The 23548-nt window shown below is 41.9% G+C and overlaps 1 protein-coding gene across 2 annotated transcripts in view; it reads right to left on the bottom strand.

Moving 5' to 3' along the window:
• Positions 1-23548, bottom strand: part of USP46 (ubiquitin specific peptidase 46) — a 72660-nt gene that overhangs the window by 28710 nt on the left and 20402 nt on the right. For both annotated transcript variants that reach the window (XM_004460625.4, XM_023589440.2), the window contains exons 2-4: positions 8639-8719; positions 6513-6726; positions 3574-3803 (exon numbers count right to left, since the gene is read on the bottom strand). In XM_004460625.4, coding sequence (XP_004460682.1) covers positions 3574-3803; positions 6513-6726; positions 8639-8719 — 525 coding nt within the window. The remainder of the gene's footprint in view (positions 1-3573; positions 3804-6512; positions 6727-8638; positions 8720-23548) is intronic.

The raw sequence follows: 23548 nt of genomic DNA, 5'->3' as shown, positions 1-23548 counted from the left end.
GTGCCATAAAGACAAAGCCCTCACTGGGGAAGCGGACTTGGCCCAGTGGTTAGGGCATCCATTTACCACATGGGAGGTCTGCGTTTCAAACTCCGGGCCTCCTTGACCCGTGTGGAGCTGGCCCATGTGCAGCGCCAAGGAGTGCCATGCAGGGATGTCTCCCGCCCAGGGGAGCCCCACCAAGGAGTGTGCCCCATAAGGAGAGCCGACCAGCATGAAAGAAAGTTCAGCCTGCCTAAGAATGGTACCGCCCACACGGAGAGCTGACACAACAAGATGACGCAACAAAAAGAAACACAGATTCCCGTGCCACTGACAACAACAGAAGCGGACAAAAAAGACGACGCAGCAAACAGACACAGAGAACAGACAAGGGGGGGAGGGGAGAGAAATAAATAAATAAATCTTAAAAAAAAAAAAAAGCCCTCACTGTATCCTCATTGCCTTGTATATTTACATGGCAGATCTGCTGAAAAGTATCTTCACTGAGTAAAAGAATACTTGTCAACATATCCACCAAGTTAGCAGAAATGATCACATCTGAGAAGTGGATACAGACAAGGATGTGAAGCAATGGGAGTGTTCGTACACTGGGTACACTAGATAAATTGGTACAACCACTTTGGAAATTTGACATTACCTGATGAGGTTAATGATAAGCATACCATAAGACCTAATAAATCTACTTCTATGTAGATATCCTAGAGAAACTGGGTTTATGTGCACCAAATTATATTGAATGTTCATAGCATTACTCATAATAGCCCAAAATCAGAAACAAAACAACCCAGCCATCAAAAGTAAAATGAGGGAAGCGGACTTGGCCCAATGGATAGGGCATCTGCCTACCACACGGGAGGTCCGCAGTTCAAACCCCAGACCTCCTTGAACCCTGTGGAGCTGGCCCATGCACAGTGCTGATGTGCGCAAGGAGTGCCCTGCCACGCAGGGGACGGAGCCCCACGTGCAAGGAGTGCGCCCTGTAAGGAGAGCTGCCCAGCACAAAAGAAAGTGCTGCCTGCCCAGGAATAGCGCCACACACACAGAGAACTGACACAACGAGATGATGCAACAAAAAGAAACACAGATTCTTGGTGCTACTGATAAGGATAGAAGTGGTCACAGAAGAACACACAGCGAATGGAGGTGGGGGTGGGAGGAAAGGGGAGAGAAATAAATAAATAAATCTTTTTAAAAAAAAGTAAAATGGATAAGTAAGTTATGGCTTATTTATACTATGGTATACTGTATGGTAATAAAAATGAATGAATTAAATAAATGAAATAAGCCAGGGTTGTACATTGTAGTCTCTATGGTAATCTCTAAAGAATTTATAACTAGCAACCTAATAGCTGGGAAAAAATTTAAAATACTTGATTGATTCCAAAGAAGGCAAGAGAAATAAAGAACATAAAATTAAAAACAAAGAGTAGGCTGGTAAAAAACATACCACCATTTTACTATATAAGTAGAACAATACTACAAGGATGTTTCTAGAATGTAGGAAATTCATTAGGACACACCTGATTTCTTCAACAAATAAATTGCAGGGAAAAAAAAAAAAAGAGAGACAGAGAGAAGAGGTAAACTAAAGAGAAAGACACACATTGGCAAAATGCAGTGTGTAGAATATGTTTGGACCCTCATTTGAATGAACCAACTGTTAAAAAAAAATATGACCTGATCAGAGAAACTTGAACACTGAATGAATACTGATTTAAAGGGATTATTGTTAGGTATGATGATGGTATTGGACTTAGGGTAGGTTTAAAAAAAAAAGAGAGAGATTCCTTTCCTTTTAGAGATATATTAAAAAATAATGAAGAAATTACAAATGAAATGACATGTTATTTGGGATTAGCTGAAAAATTAACCAGTTTGGTGATGGAAGTGGTGGTGGGATATGGAGACAGATGATCAAGATGGATCAATGTATTAATAATCATTACTCCTGAATAATATACACATGGGATTAATTCTACTATTTCCTCTACTTTTTTATTCATTTGAATTTTACTGGAATATAAAGTAAAGTGGCAGAGAGGAAAAATGGGAGGGAGGAAGGAAGGAAGAATAAGTACATGTAGAAAATATTCTGGCAGGATATATTTCAGAACATTCAAGTTGTTATCTCTGGGCTAATGTGATAACAATTTTTAGAAAATGTTACTAATTTATCATCTCTGGCTGGGAAGATTCCTGGTAACTTTTAGTCTCTGTTTGCTTAGCCATATTTTCTGATTGTTTCTACAATGAGCAAACCAGAATGGTCATTCAAGAACTATTTCAAAGTACACAGGAGAGACGGCCAAAAATCAAAAGCCTTCCACCTCACATGGAAGTTGATGTGTAAATCCATACTTCTTAACCATTTCTGGGTCAAAAACCCTTTGCAGAATCTAATGAAAGCCACTATACTTTTCTCTCTAGAAAAACGCAGTCCTGCAGAACTGTGTACAATGTCAAGAGACTAAGATCCCAGTGAACCCACAGACTTTCTATGTTGTCAGTGCACAAATTAAATAATGACATCAGCTGACATTTACTGCATACTTACTACGTACCAAGCACAACTGATGCTAAGTGCTAACACATTTAATCGTTCCAGCAACCTTTGTGGCAGGCTCTCATCGTTCCCATTCTACAGATGAGGAGAGTGAGGACAGAGAGGTTAAGTAACTTGCCCAGGGTTCAACAGCTGTCAAGAGGAAGAGCCAGCATACAACTTGGGCAGCCTGGTTACAGAACCAGGCTCTTCACTTCCACACCATGGGAATACTTATAGGGTCTAAAATAAATATACCGAGAACAGATATAGCTCAAGCAGTCGAGCTCCCACCTCCCACATGGGAGATCCCGTGTTCGGTTCCCAGTGCCTCCTAAAGAAACAAAACTGAACAAGCAAAACAGGCAAAAGAACCAACTCAGAAAAGCTGATGTGGCTCAGAGGTTGAGCGCCGGCTTCCCACATACAAGGTCCCGGGTTCAATTCCTGGCCCCCGTACCTAAAAAATATATATATATACCAATTAAACATGACATCCTGAATCATGCTCTGGAGAAAAGTTAAGTGCCTATCAGATGCCAGCCTCATCCAAACACATAAGCTCCTCCAACCCTCATAGAAGCACCATATACGACTCACCCAGAACACCCAGCTAACTGCAGTAGAAACAAAAGGCTTCAAACCACAGCCCATTCTCCTTAAATTAAAGCAAAGGACTGTGCTGAGTCACACATGGCCTCTTGTGGCCAAAATCTTTGCAGGATAACTGGCTGAGATCCAATTCAATCTTTCCATTTGTGGACCCTAAAAATTGCCCATGGTGCAAAGCCAGCCAGCCTTTCTGAGGAGTTTTGCGCCCCCAGCACTCTGCTATATACAGCTGAGGCATCTTTGATGGATCCAAGGCTCTAAAAGTTTACATCTGAGTTTCATATTCCTATGATTAAAACTGGTCAAATACATTGAAGGAAATTGCTAAGTACTACAAAACCATGTTGCACTCACACATAACATAGTTGGTACAGATATGCAAAAGCAACTTAAATGAAAACTCCCCTAACACTTACGGTTTCACAGTTCAAGCATCGGGTTTCATTGGTGAGCGTTCCCTGAAAAATCTCATGGACCCAGGTGAGTTCTGGTTTATTATTCTCTGCAGGTTCATTCATGTTGCCGTTTTTTAATTTTCCATTTTGTTTCTCCTGTTTCTTCTCTTCCTGCAGGATGTCCGCAATAGTGTTGAGCAAATAATTTAAAAATTCATGGGCATCCTGCTGCATGTAGTTATCAAAGAGATCTGAAAAGGAGAAGGTCATTATTTCAACATCTGTTTCTTGAAAAGCAAAAGGACATGCTTAAATTTATTTCCATTTTTACTGCAAGGGTGGACAAGTATGGAACATAAATATATTCAACTCTATCATGCAACTTCAATGGGTAAGTTTTTAAAAAAATTTTTGTTCCCCATTTTCCACCACCCACCAAGAACACAATTTCTCATATTTCCCTAAGTCGTCATTTATATACAAAGCTTCAAAATTTTAATTTTTTTGACAAAAAACAGAAATTACTCGATAAGTTTCCTGATAAAATATCAAATTTGAATACGATGTGACAAACAATGCTCAATTACTCATGTAACCTACCCAGAGTAACTGAGGTCTCTTGTCCAAAGATCATATTAAATCATTGACCAGCCTGGAAGCATCTTAAATGAAACACGTAAGGCAGATGAGGGATATGCAGGAGAATGTATCTATCTGATAATGTTTTGAAACCAAATACAAATGATTCCAGAAGCCTACTGCTGTTCCCTGCCATAAGGACAAACAATCAAGAACGCAGCTGTGAAATTTCATTATTAATCATGTTCACAACTAGATGGGGACTGCGTTGCTTCCTTCTCTGCTTAAATTACTTTTATTCTGATGTATAAACTATAACAACTTCAAAAAACAGCAATTAAACGAGATTTTATAAAACATTTGATTAACTATACAACTCTGCTGGAATAAGCCTGAATCTAAAATAAACACAAATTGCCATATCATATATTTCTTTTTTTTTCTATTTCTCTCCTGTTCCCTGCCCCCCCCCTCAGTTGTCTGCTCTCTGTGTCCATTCACTGTGTGTTCTTCTATGTCCACTTTTATATTCTTGTTAGCGGCACCTGGAATCTGTGTCTCTTTTTGTTGTGTCATCTTGCTGTGTCAGCTCTCCATGTGTGCGGCGCCATTCTTGGGAGAATGCATTTTTTTAGTGCGGGGTGGCTCTCCTTACAGGGTGCACGACTTGCACGTGGGGCTCCCCTCTGTGGGGGACACCCCTGTGTAGCACGGCACTCCTTGCGCGCATCAGCACTGCGCATGGGCCAGCTCCACACGGGTCAGGAGGCCCGGGGTTTGAACCTTGGACTTCCCATGTGTAGGCGGACACCCTAACCATTGTGCCAAATCCACTTCCTTCATATATTTCTATGCTCATAATTACCAATACAAAACTTCTGGAATACACACCCAGTTCTATCACTAGCAACCCCCCCACCCAAAAGAAGAAAATAGAAAAACAAGGAAAATCAGAGTACACCAGAACATTTTAATCATATAAAGATATCAACTTGACATCCTTCAATTGTCTTAGGCAAATTAAAATTAGAGGTATTATTTTTAAAACAGCAGAGGCTCTGATTAGATAATATGCATTTACTTTAATCACGTATAACAAATTTATAAGACAGTATCATTTTAGTCAATTATTCCATCAACCTAATTTTTCTGATCAGTGCTCCATTTAGAAGGTTGCCTTGGACGATTTTTCCTCTTACAACAATCCTATCCAAAAAAGACTCCTCCTAATGTGCAGCAAATAAAAAAACAAAGGAGAAGTGGACTGGCCCAGTGGTTAGGGCGTCCGTCTACCACATGGGAGGTCTGCGGTTCAAAACCTGGGCCTCCTTGACCCGTGTGGAGCTGGCCCATGCGCAGTGCTGATGTGCACAAGGAGTACCATGCCACACAGGGGTGTCCCCCACATAGGGGAGCCCCACGCGCAAGGAGTGCACCCCGTAAGGAGAGCCACCCCGCACGAAAGAAAGTGCAGCCTGCCCAGGAATGGTGCCTCACGCACGGAGAGCTGACACAACAAGACAACACAACAAAAAGAAACACAGATTCCCGTGCTGCTGACAACAACAGAAGCGGACAAAGAAGACGGCAGCAAACAGACACAGAGAACAGACAACTGGGGCGGGGCGGGGGGGAGGGGAGATAAATAAATAAATATTTTTTTTAAAAAAAAACAAAAAACCAAAGATCATTGGGGAGCAGGTATAGCTCAGTGGTTGAGCGCCTGCTTCCTATGTATGAGGTCCTAGGTTCAATCCTCAGTACTGCCTCAAAAAAAAAAGGATCATTTCAAAATGACATGATATATCTGAATTTTTTAAAAGATTTATTTATTTATTTAATTCCCTCCCTCCCCCCTTGTCTGCTCTCTGTGTCCACTTGCTGCGTCTTGTTTCTTTGTCTGCTTCTGTTGTCATCAGCAGCACGAGAAGTGTGGGCGGTGCCATTCCTGGGCAGGCTGCACTTTCTTTCGCCCTGGGCAGCTCTCCTTACGGGGCTCACTCCTGGCGCGTGGGGCTCCCCTACGCGGGGGACACCCCTGCGTGGCAGGGCACTCCTTGCGCGCATCAGCACTGCGCATGGGCCAGCTCCACACGGGTCAAGGAGGCCTGGGGTTTGAACCGCGGACCTCCCATGTGGTAGACGGATGCCCTAACCACTGGGCCAAGTCCATTTCCCTGATATATCTGAATTTTTAAATGCAGTCCTAATCTACCTTTGTTTTAAGGATACTGGTTTGAAAAGGAGAAATATATTTTCTTTAAAAACTGATATTTAAGTAGTTGACCATAATTATTTTCCCTTTTTAAAAATCTTCTCATTTTTGGCATACACAGAGCTGCCAATGCTCCTTATTTCTGAGCCTTAGATGTATTACTCACCATTCTCTTTTCTCAGCCTCGAAATGAACTTCTTTGGGGGGATCACACCAACCTTCTTCTTCTGCGTGGCAATGCTGTGGAAAAGGTCTGCCAGGCACGTCAACAAGTTTTCCTTCTTTTTTTGCTGGGCCTTATATGCCAACACATTCTCACGGAACGGCCGGCAGAAATACAACGCTTGGAGCACAGAGTTACAGTAGCACGTGTTTCCAAACTGCCAAAGGACAACAGGGATGGTTCAAATCATGGTCCAGGGATGCGCCCCCTCTGGGATGGGTGGGGAAGGAGAATGCCACCCTCTCTGAACCAGCCCAGATTTCCCTTTATCTGAGTCCAGTTGGCCATATCAGAACACTAGTAAACCACTCTAAACATTACTGACTATCTCATCTGGAGCAAACAGGGAAACGAAAAAAAGTTTCTATAAGTCTCAGGACCTTTTCTCTCTGATAAAGAAATATTCTAGTGCCTCCCTAGCCCATGAAAGCCTCTGAAATAACAATAAGCACTCTGCCTCAAGAAGAATGAGAAAGAGAGAGAGTGAGAGAGAAAGGATGAAAATCTGCATAATATGGAAATCCAAAAAGGCAGGTGGCTACATAAAGATGCCACATTGCAACACATCAAAACGCCCATGACAGTGAAAACAAAACCCAAATCAGAAAGACATCCAGGAACTAGGAACTACTTGCTCAGCTGAAACAGCTTTGATTGAATGAGAACTTGTTTTAAGTGTTTCCTCTCTCAAGATTCCAGCATCCCTGCCCACTGGCTTCAGACCACATTTCCTCATGGATTTCAGAGCACTGGAGGCAGAAAGCTGCTACCTTAAGCCACTCCCCCACCAGCTCCCACCCTCTTAACTTCTAAATTGCCCCCAATTTTGTTTCAGCCAAGTTGGCAACTCTACCAATATCTTTCTGGTCTCCGACAATCAGATTAGGGCCCAGCCAGTAATATTTGATACCTCTCAAAAATCACAGTGACCCAGATTCTGACTGTGAAGGGGGAAAGTCACCATCTTACGGGTTTTCAACTGACTGTAAGACCGACCAACTCTGGTAGAGAATACAGCTGAGGCTATTGCTTTACAGCTTTTCATACTCAGTAAAATGTAAAGGAAAAAAATCTAAGCACGTGACAAGATTACCAATACAGATTACACAGTGCTGCATAGGATTAAAATAGAACATGAACCTCTTCTCAAAAGTGGTTGTTGGCTTGTGCATCGTTTACCCAAGAGCAGGACAGATGCTCTGCCATGCTTAATGTGACATTTCTACATATGGTAAAATAGAACACTTCCTATTTTTACATATTTTTAATCTAGTCGACACAATTAGGCAATAGGACATAAACCTCTATTTACAGAGAAGCTGGGACTTTTATATATTATCATTAGAAGGGAACAAAAATGGGGCAATTAATAAATCTAGACTCTGGGATTCTTCCACAAACTAGGAAGTAGATATTTTTGCAGAGAAAAAGGATCAGGTGAGGAAGAAATCTCATGAGGTGGTAGGTAATAAATACTGACTTACTATGACATTATAATGAACTTATGGAAACTGAGCCTGATAATTCTGGCCACATACAAAAGGACATCACAAAGTATAAGAACAGAGGCCAAGTAACTTTGAGGTAAACTGGTCTCAGTTTTGACCCTGTCCCTGCTTCAGGAACTACTACCAAGTTATATTGTTAGATGGTTATTGGTGATGAACAAGTGAAATTTTTAAAGTTCTAATTATACTGATGCCTATTAAAACACAGACTGCCTGAAGAATTCATCCAGATAACAAGGGGAACTGTATAAAAGGAAATTTGGCTGAAAAGGCTAATAAAATAGGTCTGAAACTTAAAAGTGCAAAGGAGAGCCCTTTAAAGCACAAGGGAAAAAAATCTAACCCAATAGTGTGGTAAATAAAATGTTTTTATTTTTGTTTTCTGGGACAGCTCATACTTTCAAAGTGGATTCAATTTCCTCCTTCCCCAACATTTGCTACTTCTAATCATTAAAGAGAATAAACGCTTACATAGAAATTGGAAATGATGAAAATGCCAGTGGAGTTGCTTCAAGTACTCTAAACCATTTGATAAAAAGTAATACATTTTTAAATACTTACATTGACCAATCCGAAGTAGTGTTCATTGATTGGAAACTGCTCTGGACCAATGTCTTTTTCCAGAGCAGAGGCATTGGTGCCCTAAAGAAGAAAAATAACAAAAGTTCTGTTTCTTGTAAAACAGACAAGAAAGTAAAATGATGAGAGTCAACAACTGAGACAAGCACCTCCGAGGTGTTTGGTGATGTGTGTGCTGAAAGAAAAGGTATCAGAAGTAAACAGGTAAATTAGTTAATAAGGCCACCCCTAGTCTTCTACTCATCCATTCATCCCCTCAAAACCTATTTTACCGGGTTCCATTTCCTTCTATTAGGACAGGAGGCTTGAGATATGAGCAAATGAGCAAACTATCACTGAGAACTTCCAAATAAAACATTTTCGCTCAGATAGCTGCAGCAACCTTTATAATATTTGATGGTACATGGAATCATATTACTAGTTGCAGTCAATTATTCATCTGATAAAGATTTACTGTGTGCCCACTATGTGCCAAGTACTATTTTAGAAAGTGAACAAAACAAGCATGGATCCCTTCACAGGGTTTATATTCTAGTGAATGAAGATAGCTGAAACACAAAGCTGGCCCACGAGGCAATATATTAGAAGGTGGTAAGTGCAGTAAACAAAAATAAAGTAGGAAAGGAGGGTGGAGAATACAGGGAATGGGGGGTGGAGGAGAGGGATGGGAGGAAGTCGGGGACAGGTAGCTGCAGCTTTAAATATGTGGTCAGCGAAGGCCTTACTGAGTAGGTAACATGCCCAAGGAATACTGCAAACAATGGAGAGATGCAATTTAAAACCTCATAATTACCAAATGCCCAAAACGAATAAGCCTCATGCACCCAAGTTTTACAACCCTCTAAGAATAGGTTAAGTAGTACTATTATCCCCATTTAACGACAAGGACCTTAAGGCTCAGAAGGGTTAAAGAATCTGCCCAAGGTCCACAATAAGTGCCCACTTACCTCAGGCAAGTGGTAGAGCTTGGATTTGCACCCAGGGAGTTGGACTTAGGAGCCCATGAACTGAACCCCAGATGCTATACAGAGCAATCATACCAGTCAAAACCATGCACTGAGCCCCACACGAAGGGCCAGTGTCTGGCAATACCAAATTGATCATCGTTTTTCCCCAAGGCTTGGACGATTCTGCTGGGATTAGGAAAAGTGACCAACGCTCAGCACAACATGGTAAGGAGTTAGGGGAGGACAGAGCTCCACTGGCATCCATGCCCTACCATCAACACACAGCCTTGTCACGTTCTCAGGCTAGCACAGAAAGCTCAGTTCACAGAATCTCAAGGATTTGGGATACAGGTATTTTAAAAAGAAAAAGAGATGATTATGCATTATTTTAAAAATAAGCCTTTCACTACCTATTCTTTTTTTTCCTTTTAAAGATTTATTTTATTTATTTCTCTCCCCTTCCCCCCCTCCCCAGTTGTCTGTTCTCTGTGTCCATTTGCTGCATGTTCTTTGTCCGCTTCATTGTTGTCAGCAGCACGGGAATCTGTGTTTCTTTTCGTTGCGTCATCTTGCTGTATCAGCTCTCTGTGCGTGCGGAACCATTCCTGGGCAGGTTGCACTTTCTTTTGCGCTGGGCGGCTCTCCTTATGGGGTGCACTCCTTGCGCATGGGGCTCCCCTATGCGGGGGGCACCCCTGCGTGGCACGGCACTCCTTGTGCGCATCAGCACTGCGCATGGGCCAGCTCCACACGAGTCAAGGAGGCCCAGGGTTTGAACTGTGGACCTCCCATGTGGTAGGTGGACGCCCTATCCACTGGGCCAAGTCCCCTTCCCCCACTACCTATTCTTGACTTGTATAATTAGCATCTCTTGTTATAGGAATAAATTGCCAAAAAGTGGGGTGAGAAGTAGCCAAAATGGCCACTTTTCGCCATGTAAACATTAAATGGAAAAAAAAAGCCCACAAGCAAATAAACAAAAAAACCACAATTCTAAGCAAACAGAACATCAGCAGAAATGGCAATTCCAACCCCTTATCATAATATCCCTTGTTTCCATTTATTTGCTAGGTCATGCATACTGTTTCAACACTCCAAATTGCTTTATCCATCATCCGTGACTTTGAGTTCAGTGGTCATTTGTATGTAGGATATTTTTTACTTTCTTTCCTTTAAAATGTGTATATTGCTTACATTGCCTTTGCAATAATGAGGCTCCATATACAAGGCTGAATTTTTTAAATGACACATCAAATTATGGCAGGATTTTATGCTACAGACAAAAATCACTAAACATTTTCAATAGAACTACATCTCTCCCATATATTGATGTAAATAATACACATTAAATACACCCCTAGACAGTTTTGAAGCAAAATTAGAATATATGGCTTAGATCCCAGGAGTGCCAGATATAAAAGCAGAGTACACAGAGATATATCTCATTAAATCTTTCTTCATGAGGTAGCAGCAATAATATTCAAGTCAATCCACGGCTTGTGCTACTTGACCATCCTTGGAGAGAGTCTACTTTTTTTCTACCATCAGCATTTTCCCATTGTGTGAAAAGGGCAAGGTGTGGGTGGTGACTTGCACTAAGAACAGTTACCCCAGGGACAGTGCTTAAGAGAAATACTTTGGAAGCAAGAGGCAGGGACTCAGGAAATACAGCGGGAGCACTGAGACCACAGAGAAGAAAGTGAGTACCGGTGTCTTCAGTGAACCTGGCTCTTCCCTCAACCGCCTTCAGGTCAAGCTTGCTCTGTCCGCTGCACACCATGTGCACATACAAGAACTGGCGAACATCAGCAGGTGAAGCCAGCAGGGCCCTGACGCTCAGTGCTGCTTCCAGACCAAGACCCGGTGAGCCTCTTGTCAAGACCTCCGCCTTGCTGACTCCCGTGCCTCCTCGCATTGTACAAGCCCCTTCCTTTCTCCTCTTCTTGGGTGACCCCGACTCATGAAGACCTACCTTTTCAGCCCTATTCTTGCCATCTTTCCTGGGTGGTCTCCAACATCTATGTGGATGAGCATCTCACACCCTACACCACGGGTTCTTAACCTTTTTTGTTCCACAAACCCCTTTGCCGTCAGGTGAAAACCACAGACCCCTTACTAAGTCCACACTATACTGTGTATCACTTAATAAATATATCACGCCTGCACCAACACGTCCCCAAAAGAATAATGTTTTTTTGAATTTCAATTCAAGCTCACAGACTCCTGGTTAAGAACCCCAAGCCTACACGCTCAGCTTCTGCCATGTCCTCTTTTCCACTCCACTTCTGATACAGCCCAGATCTGGTTAATACCCCTGAAATTCTCATCCCCAGCTTCCCACCATCATCCCACAACCTCCAGTCTCCTTCTTGCTTCTTTAAGTATATCCTGTCACAGCAACACTTAAACCTCACTGGAACCTTTCACTCTTTATGCTCTCATTCATCTTAGATTCTATGGATGATGATTCCAATTGCACTTAAAAATACCCCTTTATCCTGTCCTTTGGTCACAACAGCTTGTAGGAAGGGGGAAAAACAGGCCAATATGAACTAAATTATCCACCTTCTCTAAATATAGCTCTAGACAGATGTACAAAACTAGGGGGGAAAATTCACAACTGAGCTAAGTGGATTCACTAGAAACTCAAGGACACCAAATTCAAGTGGACCTCAATACATCCCACACGCCGACAAGATTTCTCTAACATATCTACTCTCCCACCCCACAATGACTATTTCCAATCTCCTCACAATGTCAACATCCCCTTTGCCCCTCTCACTTGCCTCCTATTGAACAGAAAAAACATTTAACCAGCAGACAGGAACTCTCTCAACTTCCCACTCCCAAACCTACAAACCTAGATGACTTGGTCCTGTCGATAACCAAGACATCTGTCTCTTGTCCAAGGTCAATCTCTCCTCCTCCATTAGCTCCTTCCCATCAGAATGTAAACATGCTTAAGTCTCTTCCATATCAAAAATACGTACAAAAACATCCTCTCACACATTTCCCCCTTCCACGTTACCATCTTCTTTTTCATCTCCCTTCATAGCTAAACTTCTTTAAGCAACTGTCTAGTCTGAAGTATTTACAGAGGAAACTGGATGATTTCTAGGTTGTTTCAAATAAGCCAGTGGTGAAGTGGGGAGTTGTGGAGAAAGATAAAACCTTGTGGTTGAAGCTGAGTGATAGGGGGGCTCATTATGCTATTCTCTTTACTTTTACATATTCCTATATCTGGCAGGCCAAATAATGATTCCCCAAAGATGACAACATCCTAATCTCTGGAACCTGTGAATATATTAGGCTCATGGCAAAGGGAAATTTAGGTTGCAGATGGAGGAATTAAAGTTGCTAGTGGGCTGACCTTAAAATAGGGAGATGATGCTGGATTATCTGGGTTGGCCCAATGTAATCACATGGGTCCTTAAAAGTGGAAAATTGAAGAAAAGTAGATCAGAGCAATGCAGTGAGAAAAGGATTCAACTTGTCTTTGTTAGCTTTGAATATGGAGGAAAGAGCCAAGAGACAAGAAATGCAGGCAGCCTCTAGAAGCTGAAAAAGGTGTCCTACACGGAGTCTCCCCTAGAGCCTCCAGAATGGACACTGCCCTGCTGACACCCTGGTTTTATCCCAGTGAGACCCAATTTGGACTTCTGATCCCCAGAATTATATGGGATTATAAGTTTGTATTGTTCAAGCCACTAGGTTTATGGCAGTGTGTTACAGTAGCACTAAGAACTACAGAGTGAACTTTTCCATAATAAAAACACTCTTTAGGACGTGTCTCCACTTCCTCACCTCCAAGTCTCTACTCAAAACAGCCCATTCTGGATTCTGCCTCTACTGCTTCTCTGATGACCTCCAAAATGGCAAGCTCCAGGGGGCGCTCTTAGACCGTTAGCCTTCTCCAGGTGCTGGCCTAGGCTCTCTTTCTCCTTTTTTCTCGACTTCTCTCTAGGGCCCAGGCAATACCACTGCCGTGGCTCCAAGGAGCCACTCCAGGCCGGCTATTTCCAACTGCTTCACTTCATCCCAGAAACTTCACTTCTGAGCTCCAGAATCTGAATGAATACTGGTACTTCCACTTTGCTTGTCACAGGCCCTCAAAATCATTCTGCCTCAAACTAAATTTTTCACGTCTCCTTCCCCCAAACCTGATCCTCTCCTGATATTTCCTAACTTAGCAAACACTACCACCCGGCTCCTCCTGGATCACGCCGACCTCGCAGTCACGCCTGACGTGCCCCCGGCCCTCCACACCCATCCGTCGTGGCGTCCAATGATCCACACCCCTTAAAGCTCTCAAATCTGCCCCTTTCTCTTCCACTCTACCACCACCCACGGACCAGGCCACCACCATCTCTCATCTGAGCTACAACCACCTCCTAATTGGTCCCCACATTCACCTCATCCACCTCTAACCCCACTGACAACACCGTAGCAAAAGTGCTCTTTTCAAATACAAATCTGCTTAAAAATCCCATAGGCCCTCCACTGCTCTCTCGGTTCCCCTTGCCTATCACAGCAGTCTTCTTTCTCTTCCTCAAATACCTCACATTTCTTCTCACCCATCATCTCAACACCTGCCCTCTGCTTCTTTTTCCGACTGTAGCATCAGGGAATTCTTCACTGACCACCCCTAGATTAAGAAAGAATAATGGCCTCCCAAAGACGCCCACATCCCAACCCCCAGAACCTGTGAATATGTTACCTCAAGGTTCTTTATAGGAGGAAGGCAAGTATCAGTCAGAGAGGAGATGTGATGATGGAAGCAGAGGTTGAAGTGAAAGAAAGAAGGGAGTGGGTGTGGCTCAGTGGTTGAGTGCCTGCTTTCCCACGTACGAGGTCCAGAGTTCAATCCCCAGTACCTTCTAAAAGAGAGAAAAAGAGAGAGAACCCTTAGAAAAATGTTGCACTGCTAGCTTTGAAAGCCAAGGAATGTGGGCAGAATCTCGAACCTGGAAAAGGCAAGGAAATGGATTCTCCCCTGGAGCCTCCAGAAGAAATGCAACCCTGTTAACACCTTGATTTTAGGATTCTGGACTTCCAGAACTGTAAGATAACAAACATGTTACTTAAGCCACTAAGATGGTGGTGATTCGTTTCAGCAGCAAAAGGAAACTAATACACCCCCCAACTTCCGCCCACCACTAACAACATCCTGTACATCTATACCTTACGCTAGTTACAGCAATTGTTATTTAAGTAATTATTTATATCTGGCCTATCTCCTAAACTATATAACTCACGGAAGTAAAGACTGATCCGCACAAATCCGTACTTCCAGTGGCTAGCAAACAGTAGGCCCACAATACCTACTGGATGGAGGGATGGATAGATGGATGGATGAACAGGGATTTTATTAAGGCTGTCTGAGTAGCAGCTTCCATGTGCATGACAATTTGAACACAGATATGTGCACTCTACCTACCTACTGGATAAGGAGGCAAAAGTGGTGCCCTCCACTACTTTCCCAAACCCGCTTCCCTTTTGTAAATACACACTAGAAAATACTTCTTGTGGACACAGAAAATAGAGGTTTTGTCAGTGAAATTGCCATATGAAACCAAACTCGTACTTAACATGCCAGTTTCTTCCATTGGTAACGAGAATTTGTGTGCATCTTTAACAGATTTTGGAATTAAACATGTTAAAAGTAATTCTCTCCATGACAGACATGATGAGGAATGAGTGCTTACTCTACGCCAGGCACCGTTCTAAGTGCAGGCAATTAGGCAGTATCAACCAAAATTTTAAATAAGCAGATCCTTCAACTCTGTAATTCTACTTTAAGCAATTTATTCTACATACATACACAGGTGCAAAAAGCCCCAAACAACATAAGCATGGCATAAACAAGGTGGAAGCTGATTTCCCTCTTTCATGTAAATGTTCAGAGGACGCAGTGCAGGACTGATAGGGCAGCTCGACAGCATAGGGGCTCCTTTTATCTTGCTCAGCTATCCTCAAAAGTCAACTTCTATCTTTGATACCAAGACGGCTACTCCAGCTCCTGCCATCAAATAACATCTGCCATCAGCCAGAAACAGAAAAGAAGGGGAGAGAGCACACCACCCTTTTTAAGACCTGCTAGCCTAAATCTACTCCAACCATATGGCCACACCTACCTCCAAAGGAGCTTGGCAAATGTGGCCATTACCTGAGCAGCCGCGTCCAGCTAAAATTTCTCTTAGAGAAATGGAAATGATTAGCAGTCAATAGTTCAGATGGTCCCCACAGCAAGATCTGAACAAGAAAAAATTAGAATTAACTTGAAATGGTTAAATAATAATGACGTTGGAGAAACAGATGTGGCTCAACCAACTGGGCTCCCGTCTACCATGTAGGAGGTCCAGGGTTCGATGCCCAGGGCTTCCTGGTGAGGGCAAGCTGGCCCACGTGGTGAGCTGGATCACACGGAGTGCCGGCCCATGCTGGAGTGCCACCCTGTGTGGGAATGCCACCCATTGTGGGAAAGCTGCCCTGCGCAGGAGTGCCAGCTGACACCGAGAGCTCGCGCAGCAGGATGATGCAACAACAGACACAGAGGAGAGAAAATAAGATGATGTAGCAGAACAGGGAGTTGAGGGGGCTCAAGAGAGTAATTGCCTCTCTCCACTCTGGAAGGTCCCAGGATCAGTTCCTGGAGCTGCCTAATGAGAATACAAAGCAGGAACAGAAGAATACACAGTGAATGGACACAGAGAACAGACAACAGGGGGAACTGTGAGGGGAGAAGAAATAAATAAAACTTAAAATAATAATAATGATGATGGAACACCATGTAGCTATTTTTTTAAGGATAAGTCATTGTATAGATACTGCTATGGAAATATGTACATGATACATTCAAAAGTAAAAACATGTTATAGATTAACAACGTGTGCAAGACAATATTGGAAATGTCATTCATTCACTCAATAGACACTGAACCCATTTTATGTCCAGCACGATTCTACAGCTGAGGAAACACACAGTGAACAGAGCAGACCAGGACACTACATTCTTTAAGAAATTCCTGAGAGAATGCAGGGGAAATTAATAACAGTCGTCACCAGTATCTGGAAGGAACGGATAGGAATTGAGAAGGTCAGGAAGGGCAGCTTTTCTTTTTCTCATCTGAATTTTTTTTACTCATGCTATGAGCATAAGTCATTTATGTAATAAATATTTTAATAAAAAATTATAAACTACCACAGATAAGCCTCTCTGGCACCAAGGGATTCAACCAAGCGCCAAGCAGTGATGCATTTGGAAAAGACCTGGCCCAAAAGGAGGAAACACTGAATACAAAAGGGTTTTTAGCTAAGACATTTCAGAATTGGGAGATCATTCCAGAGGTTATGCTTATGCACTAACTGCTATGGTAAACAAAGCCTCAAATAAGGATGCTCATGAGGGCTCCAAAAACATCCAGACACTACAGGCAAGGCACACAACTCCATGAAATCAGCACCCCATCAGTGGGCCTGATCTTGAAATAATATATTTCCCCAATATAACAGAGTTGGACGCATTTATAATTTCCATACCTATAATTCTTCTACCCCTTTTATTTGAACCTATAATTAGCACTATATCTGTTAAATATATGACCCGAGACTTAAATTTTCAGTCTGTTTACATGCGAGCTGAGCCCTGAGTCTCAGCAGAGTTGCAGCCAACACCTACTCTCTAGTTCATCAGACTCACCCAGGACAACTGACAAAATGATGATGATGGACAACCCCATCCCAAAAAACAAGGAGTATCTACAACTGCAACCAAAACAGTTCCTTTTATCCGCCCCATAAAATCTAAGCCTCCTCTCAGCTGGAAGCAGAATGGACATCATCATCTCAAATTCTTCAAAACTGAGGAGTAAACCAACATAAAGGGGGAGGGTAACCATGGACCAAAGTAGGCTTGTTACTGTAGTAAGGGAAGCACTTGTAACATTGATATAAAGACAGTGGTCACCAGAGGCTCTGAGGGTGGGAGAAGGAAGAATAAGTGGATCATGGGGCATTTCTGGAATGCTGGAATTTTTCTGCCTGATATTGCAATGACGGATACAGGCCAGTATATATTTTGTCAAAACCTATAAAACTGTACAGTGCAAAATGTAAACCATAATGTGAACTATAGACCTTGGTTAGTAGCAATGCTTCCAAATTGGTTCATCAATTGTAACCAATGTACCACACTCATATAAGAAGTCATTAATAAAGGGGGAAAGGTGGGAGGGGAAGGAGGGGAGTTACATAGGAAAGCCCTATAGTTTTGATGTAACTCTTCTATAACCTAAAACTTCTCTAAAAATAAACCTTATTATAAGTTGTAAACTAAAACCCCACAAACCAGTTATCTAAGGCCCTCAGCACATACCTTCGAGTTGTACTTGGCCACACCTTTTTTAGTCACTTCACCTCTCTTGGCCTTAGCCTTCTGGCAGGGAGGTGGGTGGGGCTGCTGATGTACAACCTGCCTACTCCTCAGCGTGGGGGAGCAATCAGGCGACACTAGGAAAGTTACCAGCACTGTGGAAATTGTAAAGTACATTACAGGCCCAAGAAAAGGCACTTCTATTGCTAGCACCCAGTTCAATGCAATAAAAGTCAAATGGGAGTCACGAAAAAATAATTATTTGACCAGCTGCTGAACAAAGAACTTGTCTACGGGGGTAAATCATAGGGTCTGAAGGTATAAGAAACATAGAGTTCTTACTTTCATCAGTAAAAAATATGGGAATCTGAAAAACAATGCACCCAACTTTATTAAAAATAGAATCTGGGCTGGGACCAATTCCAACAAGAAGACTATAATGTTAGCTCTTCAAAGCTGCTCTGAAAGCAATTCTGTGACTACTGAGGGGTGCTACAAAAACACAAAACAAACAACAGTAACAAAAACCCAGGAAGGATGAATCATAAATGCATAATACGGGTATAGAAAAGAAGTTCTCTTTAAAGCAACTTTAAAAGCAATTTGTAAGGAAAACCAATTAGAATTTCTTCCTTAAAGGGGAAAAAAAGAGACAGATCCTTGACCCAGAGGAGGAAAGAGGAGGAACAATGGCTTTACAAGGACTGTAAAAACCAATGAGGACATTGCCATAGCATGGGGGAAAGGGAGCCTAAAACAAAAACAGAAACCAGAAAAGATCCTTGGCAATCAGTTGGACCATTTCACAGATGAAGAAACCAGGTCCAGAGAAGTAAAGTTACTTGCCCAATGTCACCACAAAGCAAACCATTTATCTTCAACTTAGGACTTGCTGCCTCTCTTTCAAGTTTGAACAAGGTAGAGAAGGGACACAAGAAATGCCACAAATAACATGCAAGGCATTCTAACTATCCAGGAAATAAGTCACTCATTAAAAATTAATTAAGGGGAAACAGATGAGGCTCAAGCAGCTGGGTGCCTGCCTACCACATGGGAGGTCCCGAGTTCGGTTCCCTGTGCCTCCTAAAGAATTCGAGCAAGACAGTGAGCAAATGCAACAGGCTCGCATGGCGAGCTGACGCAACAAGATAACACAACGAGGAAACACAATGAGAGATACAACAAGCAGGGAGCAGATGTGGTTCAAGCAATTGGTGCCTCCCTCCCACATGGGAGGTCCCAGGTTAAGTTCCCAGTGCCTCCTAAAAAGATGATGAGCAGACACAGAGTGCAGAGGGGTAAGGGGTAGAGGGGGAGAAAAAATAAATCTGAAAAGAAAAACTTTTTTAAAAATGAATTAAAATATACGACAGGAGTGGTGATGTTGCTAAATCACATTTTTAGATCTATGTTCAAAAGTCTGTTTTGCTTAAGTACATTCTCAAAGCACATAAAAGCTGAATCTTCAAAAGGACTTGTCTTCCCAGATTTCATTCCTATAGCATTATGTAAAGAGGGAGGCAAAAATGAAGTGATGTAGACCAAGGTCTGAGGAGAGTCAGGAGCTGCTTGCCAGATTTCCAGAATGTCTAAAGAGGAATTATGGCCACTAGTTCCTCAGATGTGATTAGGAACAATAATAGATAACAAGTAAAGAGCACTCAACTGTGCTCAGTCACTATTCACTTTGTGCATTTTACTCATTTTAATCCTCATAATAACCCTATGAGGTGGATATCATCATTGTCCCCATTTTACATATTAGATAGCTGAGGCACAGAGAGGGTAAGCAACATGACTCTAACATCATTCAAGTTCATACAGCTATTAAATAATAGAGCTGGTTTGGCTCTGCAGTGTGTGCTCCCAACCACTGTGCAATATTGTTTCCCAGGAATGCAGAATCTCCTTGGAACCAAAGAACCATAGAGATTGAAGACTGAAGTAACTGGAAGGGTCACAAAGTTGTACCAACAAATCCCAACCTCTGAGAAATCCCTCAAAACACTCTAGAATGAAAACATACATGCCCTTTGCTGTGAAATCTACATAGGGCACCACAACCTGTTGAAGGATTTAAACCATAAACAATATAAGGAAACTTAAAATTAAGGCTGGGAATGAAGGGAGACATGAGATGCAGTCAAGAAGAAAATAGTTTTCAAAATGGTTTCAGTATACTCTGGTTTCTTTTCAGATCACATAAATCTTTCACCTTTACAAAATGGTTTCAGGGCTGTGAATCTTTAGCCAAATATGTAGAGAAAACAGTATTAATTTTAAAAAGACATAAAGAAAAAACAGCATAAAAGAAAAATGAGTTCTAAGGAGTGAGCCATTTTAGGGCTAACAATAGAATAATGTGAAATTTTATTCCCTAACCTCTAAATTTTTTGAATGTACTGACAATAATATAACAAAAATAACGAAACAGAAGAGAGAGAAAGGACTTCTGGCCAACCAAGATGGCAGTATAAGGCACTCCATGATGCCATTCCCCAAATGAGTCCTTGAACCAGAAAAAACTGGCAGAGCCATCTTCCTCAAAATTCTAGAAAAAAAAGTTAAAGGGCTATAGTACCTGAGCGAGTACCAAATCAATAAAATGCAGCTTTAAAAATGTAGGAGAGGGGAGCTGATGTGGCTCAAGCAGTTGAGCACCTGCTTCCCACATGGGAGGCCACAGGTGGTTCCCAGCCCCCAATACCTGCAAAGAAAAATAAAAAAAGAGAAGTTTATGGCACCCTTGATGGCCCCTTCCAAACTGCACTCCAGCATATGCAGAGCCAGTCTGCAGAGGTACTTATCTGTCAGTGCCAGTCCATCAGGAGACAGCCTGGAAGCCTGAACCAGGAAGTTCATCTCAGGCTTTCCCTTCTAGAATTTGCCCTGCAAGCAGAAGCAGCACTCAGACAGCTAAAGCAGCATAAGAAACAATTAAATCCAAGTGGCCTAGGGCAAAGGATTCCTGGCTTTAAGACAAACAATAGAGCAGCTGGGAGGTAAGGAAGGCTATTTCATAGGAAGTAGAAGTGACATTCCTTCTTATAAAAACAGAAATTCCTAAAGCCATAAGGAACACAACCAAGGATAAGACTCAACCCAAGGACAAGACTCAACTTGGAGAAAACCCTGTGCTTCACTCTGCCTCAGGCTTATCTTCTTGATAAAAGGGCTGAGCTTTGAAGAACACCAGTCAACAAAAATCCAATTTGTAAAGACTGTGAAAGATGTTTTTTGGATTGGTTTATTTCCTTAGCTCCTAGCATTCAAGTAAATCTCTATTTTATCACTAGCTGGATAGAAATGTAAGGAACAGACAGCTTAGGGACTAAATCCCAGAATTAATACATTAAACTACTAAAATATACAGTGTACAACAAAAGATTACAAGATAGACAAGGAAACAGGAAATGATGGCCCATCAAAAAAAACAGGATAAAAATTTAGAAAGCAATCAATGAAGAAAACCTGCCTTTAGATATATGAGCAGAAGACTTTAAGAAAATGATCTTCAATATGCTTAAGGAGATAAAGGAAAACATGGAGAAAGAACTAAAGGATATTAGGAAAATGATGCATGAACAATATGAGAATCTCAAGTATTGAGGTAGAAATTTTTAAAAGGTAATAAACCGACACACAAGACCACAATAACCGAAATGAAAAATTCAACAGCTGATTGGAGTTAGCAGAAAAAGAGTCAGTAAACTCAAAGACAAAACTAGTGAAATAGTTCAAACAGAGTAACAGAAAGAAAAAAGAATGAAAAAAGGTGACCAGAGCTTAAGACATCTGTGGGGCATTAAGTATACCAATATGTACAGCAGGAGAAGAGATAATGATACAGAAGGAATACTCAAAGAAATAGTGGGAAATGGACTTGGCCCAGTGGTTAGGGCGTCCGTCTACCACATGGGAGGTCCGCGGTTCAAACCCCGGGCCTCCTTGACCCGTGTGGAGCTGTCCCATGCGCAGTGCTGATGCGCGCAAGGAGTGCCGCGCCACGCAGGGGTGTCCCCCGTGCCGCTGACGACAACAGAAGCGGACAAAGAAACAAGACACAGCAAAAAGACACAGAAAACAGACTACCGGGGGAGGGGAGTTAAATAAATAAAAATAAATCTTAAAAAAAAAAAAAAGAAATAGTAGTAAATGAAGAGATGCTCAACATCATAAGCCATTTAGGAAAATGCAAATCAAAACCACAATGAGACACCATTTCATATCACCAGAAAGGTTACCATTGAAAAAATGGAAAATAAGTGTTGGAGAGGATGTGAAAAAAATAGAAACACTCCCTTATTAGTTTGAATGTAAAATGGTGTAGCCACTGTGGAAGACATTTTGGCAGTTCCTCAGAAAATTAAATATAGAATTACCTTATGACCTGGAAACCCCATTTCTAGGTGTATACCCAAAAGAAGTGAAAACAGACTTGAACACGTATTTGCACACCACTGTTCACAGCAGCAAAATTCACATATATCAAAAGATGTAAGTAATCCAAGTGTCCAACAACAGATGAATGTATAAACAAAAGGTGGTATATATATACAATGGAATATTATTCAGCTTTATTAAGTTATAATACATGTGACAACAGGGATGAACCTTGAAGACACCGTGTTTAGTGAAATAAGCCAGACACAAAAGGATAAATATTGTGTGATCTCACTGATACGAAATAATTAGAAGTAAATTCACAGAGTTGGGAAACGAGAATACAGATTTCTAGCACCTGGGGTGGAGGAGGGACTAGGGAGCTAACATTTAACTGGTGCAGAGTTTCTGCTTGGGGTGATGGAAAAGTTTAGATAACAGACAGTGGTGACGACAGGAGAACACTGTGAATGCAATTAACAACACTCAATTATATAGCTGTCTGTGGTTAAAAGAGGGGACTTTTAGGCTGTATATATGTTACTAGTATAAAATGAAATAAAAAACTCATATGGGCTATACAAAACCAAGTGAACCTTAATATAAACTAGGGACTATACAAGGTATCCCTTCCACATCACTACCTTCCCACTGCAGTTTCTATAATATATACTGTGGGTAGGTATAACAAATTAAATGGGAATTTGGGGGGAATTTTTGGAGGCCACATATGACATGAGAAGGCCAGCAACAATAGAGAAAAAGTTTAGAAACCCATATATTTATATGTATAAAATATATGAATTGTACATCAACATTTTATCTTTTTTTTTTGCATGCTGTCTGCTCTGTGTCCATTCACTTTGCGTTCTTCTGTGCCTGTATTTATTTATTTCCCCTCCCCCCTTGCGGCTTGCTTGCTGTCTGCTCTGTGTCCATTCGATGCACGCTCTTCTGTGTTTTTGCTTGTCTCTCTTTTTTGATGTGTCACCTTGCTGAGTCGACTCTCTGCAGCGCTTGTGGGCCGGTGGCTCTCCACAGCATGTGGGCGAGCCTGCCTTCACAAGGAGGCCCTGGGACACAAAGCCAGGGCTTCCCATATGGCAGACGGGAGCCCAACTGACTGAGCCCAGCTGGCTGAGCCACAGCGGCTTCCCATATTTTATCTTTTAATAACATAAATATACTCTAA

The sequence above is a fragment of the Dasypus novemcinctus genome, chromosome 1 (assembly GCF_030445035.2).
Source record: "Dasypus novemcinctus isolate mDasNov1 chromosome 1, mDasNov1.1.hap2, whole genome shotgun sequence".
NCBI lineage: Eukaryota > Metazoa > Chordata > Mammalia > Cingulata > Dasypodidae > Dasypus > Dasypus novemcinctus.
The sequence above is the reverse complement of the archived record's forward strand: the minus strand, read 5'-3'. Positions and strand labels throughout refer to the sequence as shown.